The sequence below is a fragment of the Nycticebus coucang genome, chromosome 11 (assembly GCF_027406575.1).
Source record: "Nycticebus coucang isolate mNycCou1 chromosome 11, mNycCou1.pri, whole genome shotgun sequence".
NCBI lineage: Eukaryota > Metazoa > Chordata > Mammalia > Primates > Lorisidae > Nycticebus > Nycticebus coucang.
Genome location: NC_069790.1, coordinates 118408536 through 118425267, shown reverse-complemented (window position 1 = coordinate 118425267; position 16732 = coordinate 118408536). Strand labels below are relative to the sequence as shown.

General features: G+C 43.5%; 1 protein-coding gene across 1 annotated transcript in view; it reads right to left on the bottom strand.

Moving 5' to 3' along the window:
* CNTNAP2 (contactin associated protein 2) overlaps positions 1–16732 on the bottom strand; it is a 1471582-nt gene that overhangs the window by 146067 nt on the left and 1308783 nt on the right. The window contains exons 19-20 of the mRNA XM_053608746.1: positions 10739–10972; positions 1749–1882 (exon numbers count right to left, since the gene is read on the bottom strand). Of these exons, the coding sequence (XP_053464721.1) occupies positions 1749–1882; positions 10739–10972 (368 nt within the window). The remainder of the gene's footprint in view (positions 1–1748; positions 1883–10738; positions 10973–16732) is intronic.

The window sequence follows — 16732 nt, the reverse complement described above, 5'->3', positions numbered from 1 at the left end:
AAATTACCCCCACAAACTAGCTCTGTCAATTGTAACCCAAAGAATCCTGAGCAACAGAACCAGACTCTGTCCCAGACCTTCTCAGCCCCCTGATTCTCCGCAGCTCTTAGGCTCCCCCACCACCTGGATTTCTGCCTTGCTGTGCCTCCAAAGCCCTAAGTTCTTAAAACTGTGCACTCGTCCCCCCTTGCTCAGTCCACCTGGAATTCACTATGAAAGAGGCCGAGGGCTCACCCTGTAGGAGTCTGCGACTGTGGTGGCTCCCTGTTATACTGTCCTGAAAGCCAACTGCTTAGGTCTTTTCAACTTTTAGTGTTAGTGTGCAATGGCAAAATGGGTAGACAAATTTCTTTCTTTAAAAGAGGTGATGGATTGGGTGGTTTAAAATAAGAGAATGTCTCTAATCAAAGGCGCATGATGACAGTTCTGATAAGATGGTATACCACCATCTGTCTGCTGGGCTTGCTGGCCTTTCCAGCTAAAACTCGAGTCATGGTTATAAAGCTGGGCTTTGGGCGGTGCCCGTGGCTCAAAGGGGTAGGGCGCTGGTCCCATATGCCGGAGGTGGTGGGTTCAAACGCAGCCCCAGCCAAAAAACTACAAAAAAAAAAATAAAAAAAAATAAAGCTGGGCTTCATTTACTCAATAAAGAATTTGCACCCAGCCTTGTGTGTGGCTCAGGGACTCTGGATCACTATGAGATAACCTCATCACATCCCATTCGATTGCTGGCGCAGTAAGCTATAACAGCATGGTTGTTTCCCTAGCAAAGACCTCTCCTTAAAATGCCCTCTAGCATTTACTGCTAAAGGCCATGCAAACTCCATATCAAGTTAGGAATTTGACATCACCAGTACTCAAAAGAGACAGGGCTTGAGCCTTTTCTTTGCAACCCACACTTCCTGCAGCAACCTGCCGGCTTGGAATGAGGGCTGAGAGGCTGCTGAACTCCTGCCAGGTGACAGTCCACTTTACTGACGCGACAGAGTCCTCCTGCTGTTCTCCTTCCTGACAGGTATCTATTCTGAACTCCTTCTAGAGAACGCAGTGACAGTTCCTAGCCTTGATCTTTTGGCTTAGCTCCCAGGGAGACCTCCTCACGTTATGTTTTATTCATGGTGTTTCCAGGCTGGTTTCCTCATTGTAAAAGTCGGTGGAGGGGGGGTGGGGAGCAATAAAGGAGACTGAAGTCAAATTTGAGCATCATAATAAAACCGAGCTTCACGGAGGCTGAGATTCTGGGGAACGATGGTGTTTGGCGGAATTTTAAGGCAAAGCCTCTGCAGAGAAAAACAAAACAAAACAAAAACCCCAAACAGAATTTAGCTCTTCATATTGTGTTGGAATAGTGGAAGAAGAGGTCAGAGAAACCGAAATAGCCTTTGCTGGGAAACAGGAGTGTCAGGCTGCTGAGAAAAGAGGTGAAGAAAGACGGTGTGTGGGACAGAACGAGCGGACGGGGAGCTGGGAGGGTCTACGACTGGGAAAGTCTCAGAGAATATACAGGATAAATATCTATTCTATTTCTCCCTGTACAAAGTGTCTTCGCCATCAGTTTCATTGTTGCCTTTCCTGTGAGACTTACCTCTTTCTACTTCACTAGTCACCCACTTGTAGGAGAAAAGTGTGACAAGCATCTCTTCCCCCGGCTGCAGCCCCAAAGCAAAACCGATGGCCACGTATTACAGGAGATAGCGAGTATAATGCTATATTATATGTAATTTTCATGCACTCACACATAAATATACCTTGAGAATTATGGTCTTCTCGTGACGGGTGATGTTTACACTGTGGGGCTGGCCGTTGGCCATGTTTCTGTGGTCGACGTCGATGTTGTACGGATCTCGGGTGCCACCCAGGTTGTATCGAATCTGTAAGTTTCCTATATAAGAGAAAAGGAAAGAAATTGTAATCTCTGCTATAGGTTTCATTTTAATGTCACTTCCCCCCAAACGCTGCTGGGTAGGTTTCTAGTAAACTCTGTCCCCTCCCTTTATGGCCATTGACACCGTTCTGGTTTTGAACCCAGATTTACTATCTCACAGTGTACTAGTCCAAGTTGGCCACCGCACCAGGCTCACGCATATTTACAATCTGCCAGCAGTGACCTTGGTGACCACCATCTCTAAGCTGAAGCAGCAAACGGCCTGAACGATCCACGTTGGGCTTGGACGTGGAAATGAAAAATGAGAACTTATACAGTATGGGACCACGGAGACGCCTGCAGGCCCCACAAAACTCCACGAGAAGTGAGAAATAAATGAGTGCAGAGTGCCGGGGTAGGCTCACTCTGCCAGCAAAATGTGGCCTTGGGCATCGGAAAGAACTGTGATTGTACGATATTAAAAATAAACATAATTTTAAAAGATAAATCTGTGTGATTTGGGGTGGCCTCACTAAGACCAAGAAAAACAAAGGGGTCAATTTGATTTTAGGTTCCAAATGAACCAAATGCAGATTAAAGGCCTGTTTCCCCGCAGGCCCCAGACCACGCCTGCCCCTTAGGGACAGTTCACTTTCCCCTGACAACCTGTTCTTGTTTTCCTCTTGCTTTCTTCCCAGCAACGACAAATGACATTCAAAAAGACTAACATGACACTCTGCTTTTAGTTAATCTGCACAGCAAGCATAACTTTTATTTCTTATTTATGATTGATCTTTAAGACATCAATTTTTTAGTCTCTCTTTTTTGACTCAGGTTGGGATTTTCCTATTGTTAACAGCCTTTGACATCTCACGGTTTAAAAATGGAGGCAGAAGTTGAGCAAGAGTTTGAATCACTGCAAACTACCTACTGGATTCCACACGGCCTCTTTCAGTTGGTTTTTAGAGGAAGAAAACTGATACTCTGATTTGTAAGTTATAAAATAAAACATGATAATTAAAACTTAGAAAGCAAATAGAAAGAAAAAAAAGTCACTTGAAATTCCACCATTCAAAGATAACTACTCTGAACATCTTGGTGTTCTGTTTCCAGGCACTTCGCTGAGGTCAGTCTCTCTCTCTCTCACACACACACACACACTCACACACCCCCATGAGCTGCTATCCCTCATTTCGGGATTCTAGCATTACACTTGCCACTTACAGTGCCAAGTTCCTGGAGTTCAGAGAAACATTCAGTAGAATAATCAAAAGCTAAAAATGCATTTCCTCAGTTTTGTTTTCTGAACAAAATTCAACACACTCTTGCTCTTTCTGAGTTTTACTTTAGCATTATGTCCTAGATTCCTTTGCCCGTCGCCTTTCAGCCGAGCACGGATGGTTTTGGTCTCCTGCTTTGGTCTAAATTCCCACAGTGGTCTGCATCTGGGGGGCACCCACAGGGGTGTGGCTCCATACAGAGCTCCTGCTCAGACCTCAGCTGGGTCACTGCGTCCCATCAGTCTCCTCTTCGACAAGAATCACTCCCGACCCCATTTCCCTCTCAAGCATGCCCTCTCTTCCTTTGCCCTTGTTTCCTACAAGTCCCATACAAGGAGCTGTGCACACCTGCCACTTACAGACCCTGCCGTGAGTCCCCTCCGGGGGTCACTACTCCACAGAGGCCATTCACCCTTGCTGGGTCTCAGGGCCCCAGAGGAGCAGGGCAATGGTGACTCTCAGGCAGCACAGAGGTTCATCGTCTCCTGGAAACGTGGCCTACCGGGGGCTTCTAGCGCCTGCTCCCCTGGTTTTCCTTCTTGATGTTTCTTCCCTCGTTTTTGGGCCTGGGACTCTTGCGGTCCCTGAGGACCCATCCTTCAGCACGTTGTCTTCTGTGTCCACACCCAAACCTGCAGTGACTTTCTCCAGTGCTGGGACTTGGAGCAGGTATGTACCCATCAAACCCCAGACTCGTAGCCCCATCAGACATCTGTCCTGAACCCCAGGATCTGCCCACACAGCGGCTCCTGGATATTTCCCCTGGATGTCTTACTGGCGACCTCATGCTTGACACAGGCCAACATAGCACAGATCCTCTGTCTCACAGGATTCCATCACCCTTCTCCACATTTTAGTAATCTCCAGCCCATCTTTCTAGTTATTCTTGCCAAAAGGCTTGACTCCCCTCTTTTTCCTCTAATACATGTCTAATTTGTCAGCAAATCTTCATGCCTGGATCTTCAAAATATTCCCTGACTCTTACTCGCTTCGTCACCTCCATTTCTACCCCCTGGGCCAAGCCATGGGCATCTTTTGCCTGGATTACTGTATGAGCCTCTGCACTACCCCCCTTGCCTCCGTCCTTACCTCGACCTGGCCCCGCCCCTCAGACCCCACAGCAGCAGGAGGGATCCTCTGCTCAGAACCCTCCTGTGGCTTCCCCATAATAGTTCTTAGCACATGGCATGCTATAGATTGTACTCAATTTTTTTTATTGTCTGTTATCTCTTGCTGGAGTGTCAGCTGCATGAGAATTTTGGTTTCCATTCTTCATGCCTGTTTTCCCAATATCCACAGTAGTGCCCCGTCCACAGTAGGAGCTTTGGAAATACTTGTTGAATGGTTTCCTTGCCTCTATACTTTCTTCTTCTCAATATTTTCTTTGAAAAGTAAAACAAAGATCTTTTCAAAATGAATAACTGGTTATTTAATTGGTTCATTTAAAACCCTTTGAAGTTTTCCAGTCATTCGTGGGATAAAGAAATTCATTCCTAACAGAGCGTATGCTGTCCTGATTTGAATTTCATTTCCTCTCTCACTTTGTACATTCAAGCTATACTGGACTTCTCTTATTGCCTAGAAAATGGGATTCTCCTTCCTCAGGTCTACCTCAGGACCTTTGCATAGGCTGCTCCTGCTCCCTGAGCGTTTTTCTCCTCCTCCCTCAGTGTTTAACCCTATTTTCCCCTTTCATCTTAGTAGCATTGAAAATATTATAATGAATTGTTTGGGCATGAAGGGGATGAGTAGGCAGCTGCTGGGCCATATGCATAAAAACAACTTGATCGTCTTAAGTTTTTACTTTCTTATTTCTTTCTAGTGCTCTGATAGCATATTGTCCTAGCCAGTTGTTTTAATGTACAGTTGTGCTGATTCATCATTTATCCATTTCTTTACAACACATTTATCTAGCCCAGCATATTCTCAAGGTCTAACATGGGCTTTCGGTTTGGGTGCAGGTGTACAGTCCGCTTCTAACACAGATGACCATCCTGATCAAAAGATGGCAAAGACAAGTCAAGGGCGTTCTGGCTTTGGGGGTGAGAGGTCAGAGAAACCAGTAATTATGCAAAAAGCCAGACATTTCCCTCCCTGCTGTGTTTTTGTCATTGAAACCTTTATGCTCTCAGCTCTATTATCAGTATTAAGTTGTTTTTGAGATTTTTTTTTTCTAGTTTCCTTGGACTTTATAAATATGATTTAAAATTCCTAGAATAGTTTCATTTAAGGATAACAAAAATTATTTGCTTTGAGAAAAAAGATGGCTTGGAACTTTAAACATATATGTTGTGAGTATCTATAAACAGTAATGGCAATATCCTTGAATTATCAAATTTAAATAATACGTTTGTTCCTTTCAGATAATAACAGAAGAAGACCACCAAGCGATGGTAGGGAAAACGTTAATATTTGCCCATTAAAATAAAATATTATTCCAATGGAGAAATGCTTCACTTCCCGTGTCTCATGTTCACCTCCCAAATGAATTAAAGCCGCTATAAGGGACCACTCTTTTATTGGATGCAGCAAATAACATGCTTAACAGATTTATTCTCTCTCAGTTATCATCATTATCATCAGCAAACACTTACAGGGCACCTGTTGTAGGCTGGGGATGTAGTGCTGGGAGCTTTCCATCTCTCTGGGAAGACAGGGCATATTTATAACAGGGACAGATAACAACAGAGTACATTAAGTGCCAAACAAATGACATTGAAAATAAGTACGGTAGGAGTTTAAAGCAAGGAGAAGTCACTGAAAGGCTCAGAGTGAAGAACAGGAATTAGACGAGGGAGGAAGGCAAAGCATTTCCAGGTAAGGGAGGAACATCAGGGAGCACCGTGGCTGTGAGGTCAGGGCCCAGATGTGTACCAGGTGGCCAAGGAATAGTGAATTTCTTGAAAAAGGGGTGCTGAATATATGGCAAAGTCTAGATTAAATTAGTGGACTCTTGGATCCCACAGTATAAGGGAGACTTTTACAGAAGAGCAAGCTGAAGCGTGATGCTGCTGGCTGGCTGCCCAAGACAGCTGGCAACAGGCAAAGTGGGGTCCACAGCCAGACAGTCCAGCGTTACAGGCCAAGCTCTTTTCTGCGAGCCCACTGGGTCTGGATGGGAAGGTTGTGGGATTATGGAGTTTCTTCTGTTTTTGCTGGAGGGGGGCACTATTGAGTGTGCAATAAGGATATTATGTAATGTACTATATGCAATATAATATATATAAGTCAATATATATGGTGTTTATATTATGTAATATCCTCATTAAACAATGTCTCCATCTATGGTCTGAACATCACCTCCAGGACTCATGCGAAACATAGTCTCCAATGGGGCTGGATTGAGAGGCTTTGACCTCATGGATGGACAACCCATTTATAGATTGATGAACTAACAGGTTAACGGATTAACAGCTACTATTGAAGAGAACTGGTGGCTTGGTAAGAAGAGGAAGACAGACCCAGCCTACCCATCTTGGCCTATCATGGGAGAGAACTGGTGGCTTGGTAAGAAGATGAAGACAGACCCAACCTACCAAGTTTGGCCTATCATTGGAGAGAACTGGTGGCTTGGTAAGAAGAGGAAGACAGACCCAACCTACCAAGCTTGGCCTATCATTGGAGAGAAGTGATAGCTTGGAAAGAAGATGAAGACAGACCCAGCCTACCAAGCTTGGCCTATCATGGGAGAGAACTGGTGGCTTGGTAAGAAGAGAAAGACAGACCCAACCTACCAAGTTTGGCCTAACATTGGAGAGAACTGGTGGCTTGGTAAGAAGAGGAAGACAGACTAAGCCTACGAAGGTTGGCCTATCATGGGAGAGAACTGGTGGCTTAGTAAGAAGAGGAAGACAGACTAAGCCTATGAAGGTTGGCCTATCATTGGAGAGAACTGGTGGCTTGGTAAGAAGATGAAAACAGACCCAACCTACCAAGTTTGGCCTATCATTGGAGAGAACTGGTGGCTTGGTAAGAAGACGAAGACAGACCCAACCTACCAAGTTTGGCCTATCATTGGAGAGAACTGGTGGCTTGGTAAGAAGAGGAAGACAGACCCAACCTACCATGCTTGGCCTCACCATGTGATGCTCCACTTGGCCTCGGTGCTATGGAGCCCCCACCAAAGGAACACCCTCGCCAGAGGTGGCCCCTCAATCTTGGGCTTCCCTGGCTTCATAACTATAAGAAGTAAATTCCCTTTCTTTACAAATTTTCTGGGTTCAGGTATTCCATTATAAACAATAGGAAAGGACTAAGACAGCCCTGGCTGTGGGGATAAGGAAGAGGCAGAAAGCACTGGCAACAGAGAGATGGATGGAGATGGAGCCCTCCAGTGGGTGAGGTGCAATGCTGTCCTAAGACGGGGAACAGGTGCTGCAGGAGGGCCCCCCTGATCCCAGGGGACCTGCAGGAGGGCGCCTCCAAATCACCATCCCATCCTTTACCCAGGTGCCATACAAATGTTGTAATTTTCTGTAGGTGCCATGACACGAACAAGCCTGGGAAACACTGAGGCAGAGGACATAAGCCCCAGAGAGCCATGGTGGGGACGGAAAGGACACTGTGGCTGTGGAGTCCACAGCACATGTCTGTCTGATGGCCCACAGAATGGGAGGGTGGAGCTCTGGTGAGTGACAGAGGCTGGGACCTCAAGCCTCTGAGAGGCAGTAGGTGCTGGCGCTGTCAGGTCTAGGAGGGTCTGGAGGGCCGGGGTTTGGGGAACAGTGATAAGATTCAATTCACCAATTGAATTTGAAGTTCAAGGGCTATCAGGGCATTTAATGAAGACTTTGTTTTGAGGTAGGCCTTATTGACAATTTTTTCCTGAATGAATTCCTTGACTTTTTTTCTAACTTTAAATTTCAAGTAATAAAAAAAAAAATGCAGTGTTTGAAGTACAAAAGAGTTGAATTTTCACTAGCAGTTTGAGGATGGCCTTATGACAGAAAAGAACAGTCTGGCTTTGCATTGTTCCAGAGACACACGCAGCAGAGAGCTTGGCACCTGGGCTCAGAGGCTGGGGCTCAGGAGCCATGGCCTCGCCCATCACCCACAGGCAGTGCCATCACTCAGCCTCTGCACTCTGGCTGTGCCAGCTGGAGAAAGGGGATGATAAGAATAGCTTCAACATGGAGTTGTGTGATTCGTAGGAATTAATGCATGGGAGACACTCAGGAGAGCGGGAGGCACGAAGCATCATCAGATGGTGGCCATGCACACGGAATTGATTAATCAATGCCTCCGCGCACGACACATGTCCCCACACACAACGTGGGCACCAGTTGGGGGCGGGGGGACAGGCAGTCTGCCTGTGATGTCCTGAATACAGCTGGTGACCAGATTTTAGTGTGGCAGTGACTTGAGAGGCAGATAATAAAGTACTCACGGGGGCACTTTCATCAAATTCTTGACAGTCTGAAAGTGACAGCCACCTCCTGGGACGGGAACGTGAGAAGAAACCAAGGCTTCTTATCTGTCTACCGGGAGGTTCGTACACAGAGGTGGAGAACGTCAGTGAGTTAAGAACCTACTGAATCTGGTGCAGAAGAAAGAAACCGGTGAACCCCTGGAGAGCAGGTGCAATGTCCTTTTTCCTCTGTGCCTGCCCTTACTTCCCGACTTTACTTAATATTTTTTTCCTGATTAGACAAGTGATGATTGTTCAGTGTTAGCATTTGACATGTATAGAAAGAAGTATTACTCAGACTGGGCCCAGTGTAATCCCAGCACTCTGGGAGACTGAGGAGAGTGGATTGCTTGAGCTCAGGAGTTCGAGACCAGCCTGAACTAGAGGGACACCCTGTCTCTACTAAAAATAGAAAAACCAACAGGTGTTGTGGCGGGAGCCTATAGTCTCTGCTACTTGGAAGGCCCAGGCAATATCCCCATTAAACAATGTCCAGGCAAGGGGATCTCTTGAACCCAAGAGTTTGAGGTTGCCATGAACTATGACGCCACAGTACCCAGGGCACAGAGTGAATAAAAGAAGTATTACTCAGGGGAAAAAATTATCCACAGTCCAACCAACAGCTGTGTTCACATTATTGCTTATTTTTTTTGCAGTTTTTGGCTGGGGCTGGGTTTGAACCCACCACCTCCGGTATATGGGGCTGGCGCCCTACTCTTTTGAGCCATAGGCACCGCCCTATTGCTTTGTTTTTAATCTGTAGATTTTTTTTATAGAGCTAAACTGATGTACATTCAAGGGCTTATCTTGTTTTTTTTTTCTTATTTCTTTTTAGTTTAACATTATACTACATAACGTTTCTCCATGTCATTAATCTCTTTTCATAAATATTTTAATAGACATATATAATATTCTATAAAATGGTGACTCTTATCCTATTTTACTAAGGTTGAATGTCTAGGTTCTTTCTAATTTTCACAAATAACACTATGATGAATATCTTCCTGCTGAATCTTTGTCTGATTTTCAGATTATTCCTTTGGGAATCATTTCTGAAAGTTAACATTCTAGGGAACATACTTTTTTCTTCTATCTTTTACATTGCCCAGAAAGAGAGAGTTTGAGTTTTACTATTTTTTTTTTATGTTTTATTTTTATTTATTTCTTTTCTTTTTTTTTTTTATTAAATCATAGCTGTGTACATTGATATGATCATGGGGCATCATTCGAGTTTTACTATTTTTAAAAAACTCAAGTTGGATTAGTAATTTTTGGTTTCCATGGAAGAAAATCTTGATCTTTCAGATGCTGCAGTGTTGGAATGGTCGCATGTAGGGGCAGCGCTGAGCAGTGTGAGAGAGTGCTTGCTCCTTCTCAGCTCATACATCTCCCTGGGAAGAGAGATCTGTGCCTGCAGTGCACCTGAGGTATTTTTATTCATAATAAAAGTGATCTTACAACTTTAAGCATGTGTGAATGCAGGTTTTCAGAGAGGGGATGGAGTCCTCCTTGTTGGGGGTGTTTTTATACCCCAGGATGCTCAGGCTTCCATCAGAGGTCACTGCTGAAGGCCGCACGCCCATTTGTACAGTCTCACTAGGATGTCTGTGTCAGAGACCTACTTTTCTCTGGCACAACACATCTTTGATGATCAAGATGGCTGAGGATACTACAAGTGCAAATATATCCCTGTATTATGCAACCCTTCTGCCAGAGACAGAATTTATAGTGTAAAATTCTGAGAGGCTTTAGGAATTAACACATCTGCAATTTTTTGTTTCTGCTGACAGTCAGATGTTCTGTAGGATCCCACTGACGCACTGCCATACATCAGGACAATTCAATGACAGAAAATTAATTTTACAAATTCAAAGGCTGCTCTCTGTTTAGCTCAGGAGTGAATGTATTTATTTAAAGGAACCAAGAGTAATCATTATATACCCATCCAGCTGGCCCTCCCATAGTGTGGCTCTTGTAAAGACCTCAACGTGCCTTATAGACCTTCATTACTACAGCATGTCGCTACAGAGCATCCAACTGGCAAGGTGGTCTCCTGATTTTCACTTAGAGAAACGACGGCGGAAGAAAAGTCACATGACTTGCTCATGTGATTTGCTCCAGACTCTTTCTAGAACATTCTGTCTGCCCACATTAAATGGTGGAAGGCTGAGGCATGCTGGTCCTTACCGGTGGGTTTGACGAGAACTGCCAGGAAGTCTGTGGTGAGGGAGCTGACGTACAGCAGGATGCAGGGTGCCTTGGTGGTGCTGAAGCTGAAGCGGATTTCCTCATGGGCTAGGTCCTCAGGGGGCTGCTGGTCTAAAGAGGCCTCTGTTCTGCTGCCCGCGTCTTTGGCACTGATGGCTGGTGCCTGGAAGTTATACCGTAGCCACATCCCCTCTTCAAAAAATGCACCAACATCTGTTTAAAAAAAAGAGAGAGAGAGAAAATTAAAAAATGAGGAGAGGTCTGGTGCCAATACCAGCAACACTGGAAACTTGAATAGACTGTTGATTTAATGGTGATTTAATGCCACAGCAGTGCACAGGGACAGACACTGGCTCCAGGAAGGGGTCAGAGCAAGGAAATAACGTGCAGAAGGATGTTCTTTCATCAATATGAATATTCCATCCAAAAAAAAAAAAAGCATGTATTAGAATGTGAAAATCTGTAAAATTTAATGGTAATGGCAAAATTTAAGAAACTTACATTATACCGGCTAAAAATTTCAGATACAGTACTCAGACCAAATAGCTGATTTTCAGACTTAAGAGAAATACTGAAAAGGAAGGCAGTGTCACAACACAAACCCTCGATGTAAGGAGCTCCTGGAAGCATCTTCTCTGAGACTGAACTTGCTCTGGGCACACACACAAGAAAGCCCTTAACAACCCTCAGCCCTCGGGGGCTGTGTGTCCACAAGATAGAGAGCACTGGGTACAAACTGGCTGTGCCGTTAATTAGCTGTGTGGCCTTAGGGGACTTAACTAACTTCTCTAGGCCTCTTATTTCTTCTGTGAAGTAGACAGTAGTTAGCACTCAATAAATAATACTTATTACTCTTAATAAATTAGAAGAAAGGTGACTACCCTCTCCTGTGTTCACCTTTTCCTGGAACCTGTTCATTGCTAACCGTCTGACAAGTTCCTGCTGTCACCTGGTTTTGGTGGCCCCGTTGTTTACTCACCAACGTTCTGAGTCACCCCTGGCTCCCTGTGAAAGGCTGAGCTACCCTATGAAGGTTCACCTGGTTTTCACAGCTCCTGTCTTAAGGTCCTCTACCTACGCCTTTGGAAACTGCACACTTCATTGCTCGTGGAACCTGTTATTCGCACAACACTTGACATCCCACTAAATTAGCACGATGCAGACTACGTTTTACTGCTTCATGTTATAATTGATAGGAGAGAGCAACTTTTAATAGACATTGTCCATCTGGGAATTTTGACATTTGTTCTTGAAGAGGCCAGCACAGAGCAGTGGGGCCAGATGCCAGGGCTGCACTTTGGCCTTGATGGCAGCCATCTGGGTTAACTTGAGGTCAATGGCAGGCAACACTCTCACCCTCAGCTTCCTTCTCTAAAGAATGGTGGTTGTGAGGAGGAGAGCAAGATGGCGGCCGAGTAACAGCTTCCTTGCATCTGGGCACTGTGAGTCTGGGGAGATAGGACTCCAGGCATCTCTGGCTGGTGGGATCTGCCTATCATCACCCCTATGAGGATATAGGGAGTCAGGGAGAGACTTCTGGACCCCAAGAAGAGGACTAAAACAGTGGAAAAACGGCAAGTGGTCGTGTGTGTTCAATTGGTCTAAACCCGCCCGCAACTGTAAGTTCAGTAGCAGCGAGACTGCAAACCGGAAAGGCCTTACCTGTGAACTATTTTGGTGTCTTTGGACTTGGCACTCCGTTGAACTGCCCTGGGGAGAGCCTGAGCGGGAGTGTGGAGAACTTTGGCCGTTGTCTAGGGCCCCAGTCTGAGCCGCTGAGCCAGACGGAGCTAATAGTGTTTGGCTGTGGGCCACGGGAGCCATTGTGAGTGATCTGCCCAGGCAAGCTCCGCCCTCAGGGTCACAGAGCTAGAATCGGGTGGGAGCTGGTAACCCAGCGACCAAGTAGCCTAAGGGTGGGGTCTGAGCCGCCTTGCAGCCCTAACCCTCAGGGGCAGAGTGAGACCGGTTTTGGCACACTGGGTAAGTGGATAGCCACTTTAGCAGTGATTCCAGCGACAAGCACTTTCCTGGGAAAGCTTCTGCTCAGCAAGTTTACAAGTTCAAAGTGCCTTTTAAGTGGGCTGAAGAGAGATTTAGGGTGTTTACTTGCTGGGGTTTGAGAAATCAGCAGCCCCCAGTCATATCAGAACTGTGATTAACATCTCATACCACAGAAGACCATGTGTTGCCCAGACAATATTCAACAACATATACATACTGCTTTGTTTTTGGTTGTGTTTTGTTTTTTTCTGTTTTTTTGTTTTTGTTTTTTTTTTTTGGTTTGGTTTTTTTGTTTATTTTGATGTTGTTTTGTTTTTTAATTTCAACCTTTTCCATACAGATCTTTTTTCTTTCTCAATTTTTCTAGTTTAATTATAATTTTCCATTGCTGCCTTTTTTAATAACTAGAACTTCAATTTTGCTAGTGTTTCTACCGCTATTATTTGGTTTTCCACTCAATTTTATCCTGTAAAGTTTTCTGTTTGCTTGTTTTGGTTTGATTTATAACAGTTTTGTCTTTCCTCTCTACTTGGTGGAGGTGGGGTACTGTGTCTGATCAGGTTAGCAAAGAGCTGCTGACCACAAGGGACCCACCCAACTGGGCACCCCCAGAAGGTGGTTTTTTTAAAGGTTGTGTCAAAGTACCCTACTGTATAACTATATTGCTCTGTCTCCCTCTTTCTGTGCCTCTCTTCTTTTTGTCAATATTCCTTTTACCCACCCCCTCTCCTTTCTCTATTTTTTTTTCTTTTCACTCGGTCTTCCTTTCTTTCATCCCTTTCATGCTCTTCAAACTTCTCACCCTTCTGGTCCTATACCAAAAGGACTCATCTAACTCTTAGTCCACAGGCACGAGAACTTAAAGAGCAAGAGGAAGTGAAAGGAAAATTAGGGCAACGAAACAGATAAAAGAAATCACTCATGAGGAAGAATCAGCAGAAAACTCCAGGCAACATGAAGAACCAGTCCAGAACAACCCCACCAAGGGACCATGAGGTAGCTACTGCAGAGGATTCCACCTATAAAGAAATGTTAGGAATGACAGAAAGGGAATTTAGAATACACATGATGAAAACAATGAAAGAAATGATGGAAACAATGAAGGAAACTGCTAATAAAGTGGAAAATAACCAAAAGGAAATCCAAAAACAGAATCAAATAAGAGATGAACAATATGAAGAATATAAAAAGGATATAGCAGAGCTAAAGGAACTGAAACAGTCAATTAGGGAACTTAAAGATGCAATGGAAAGTATCAGCAACAGGTTAGACCATGCAGAAGAAAGAATTTCAGAGGTAGAGGACAAAGTTCTTGAGATAACTCAGATAGTAAAAGAGGCAGAAAGGAAGAGAGAGAAAGCAGAATGTTCACTGTCAGAATTACGGGACTTTATGAAGCGTTCCAACATACAAGTTATAGGAATCCCAGAAGGGGAAGAAGAATGCCCCAGAGGAATGGAAGCCATACTAGAAAATATGATAAAAGAAAATTTCTGAAATATCACCAAAGATTCTGACACACTGCTTTCAGAGGGATATTGGACCCCAGGTCGCCTCAACTCTAATCGAGCTTCTCCAAGACACATTGTGATGAACCTGTCCAAAGTCAAGACAAAAGAAAAGATTCTGCAAGCTGCCAGGAGTAAGCGCCAGTTGACCTACAGGGGCAAATTCATCAGAGTGACCGAAGACTTCTCTAATGAAACTTTCCAAGCAAGAAGAAAATGGTCTACCTTTAATCTACTTAAACAGAACAATTTCCAGCCCAGAATTCTGTACCCTGCTAAGCTAAGCTTCAAAATTGACGGAGAAATCAAATCATTTACAGATATACAAACGTTGAGGAAATTCGCCACAACAAGACTAGCTCTACAGGAAATACTTCAACCTGTTCTGCACACTGACCACCACAATGGGTCAGCAGCAAAGTAAGAACTCAGAAATTAAAGGACAGAACCTAACCTCTACACTGATGCAAAAGATAAAACTAAGCAATGGACTCTCACCAAATAAGATGAATAGAATACTACCAGAGTTATCAATTATCTCAATAAATGTTAATGGCTTGAATTCTCCACTGAAGAGACACAGATTGGCTGACTGGATTAAAAACACAAGCCATCCATTTGCTGTCTGCAAGAAACACACCTGGCTTCAAAAGACAAATTAAAGCTCCGAGTCAAGGGATGGAAGAGAATTTTTCAGGCAAATGGCATTCAGAAGAAAAGAGGAGTTGCAATCTTATTTTCAGATACATGTGGATTTAAAGCAACTAAAGTCAAAAAAGACAAAGATGGTCACTTTATATTGGTCAAGGGAAAAATACAACAAGAAGATGTTTCAATTCTAAATATTTATGCACCCAATTTAAATGCTCCCAGATTCTTGAAGCAGACCTTACTCAGTCTGAGCAATATGATATCTGATAATACCATCATAACAGGGGACTTTAACACTCCTCTTACAGAGTTGGACAGATCCTCTAAACAGAAATTAAACAAAGATATAAGAGATTTAAATGAGACCCTAGAACAACTGTGCTTGATAGACGCATATAGAACACTCCATCCCAAAGATAAAGAATATACATTCTTCTCATCACCCCATGGAACATTCTCCAAAATTGATCATATCCTGGACACAAAACAAATATCAACAGAATCAAAAGAATTGAAATTTTACCTTGTATCTTCTCAGACCATAAGGCACTAAAGGTGGAACTCAACTCTAACAAAAACGCTCGACCCCACACAAAGGCATGGAAATTAAACAATCTTCTGTTGAATAACAGATGGGTACAGGAAGAAATAAAACAGGAAATCATTAACTTCCTTGAGCATAACAACAATGAAGACACAAGCTACAAAACCTGTGGGATACTGCAAAAGCAGTTTTGAGAGGAAAATTCATCGCTTTAGATGCCTACATTCGAAAAACAGAAAGAGAGCACATCAACAATCTCACAAGCCATCTTATGGAATTGGAAAAAGAAGAACAATCTAAGCCTAAACTCAGTAGAAGAAAAGAAATATCCAAAATCAAATCAGAGATCAATGAAATTGAAAACAAAAGAATCATTCAGAAAATTAATGAAACAAGGAGTTGGTTTTTTGAAAAAATAAATAAAATAGATAAACCATTGGCCAGACTAACGAGAAATAGAAAAGTAAAATCTCTAGTAACCTCAATCAGAAATGATAAAGGGGAAATAACAACTGATCCCACAGAGATACAAGAGATCATGTCTGAATACTACCAGAAACTCTATGCCCAGAAATTTGACAATGTGAAGGAAATGGATCAATATTTGGAATCACGCCCTCTGCCTAGACTTAGCCAGGAAGAAATAGAGCTCCTGAACAGACCAATTTCAAGCACTGCGATCAAAGAAACAATAAAAAATCTTCCAACCAAAAAATGCCCTGGTCCAGATGGCTTCACTCCAGAATTCTATCAAACCTTCAAGGAAGAGCTTATTCCTGCAGAAATTATTCCAAAAAATTGAGGAAGAAGGAATCTTCCCCAACACATTCTATGAAGCAAACATCACCCTGATACCAAAACCAGGAAAAGACCCAAACAAAAAGGAGAATTTCAGACCAATCTCACTCATGAATATAGATGCAAAAATTCTCAACAAAATCCTAGCCAATAGATTACAGCTTATCATCAAAAAAGTCATTCATCATGATCAAGTAGGCTTCATCCCAGGATGCAAGGCTGGTTTAACATACGCAAGTCCATAAACGTTATCCACCATATTAACAGAGGCAAAAATAAAGATCACATGATCCTCTCAATAGATGCAGAAAAAGCATTTGATAAAATCCAGCACCCTTTTCTAATTAGAACACTGAAGAGTATAGGCATAGGTGGCACATTTCTAAAACTGATTGAAGCTATCTATGACAAACCCACAGCTAATATTTTACTGAATGGAGTAAAACTAAAAGCTTTTCCTCTTAGAAC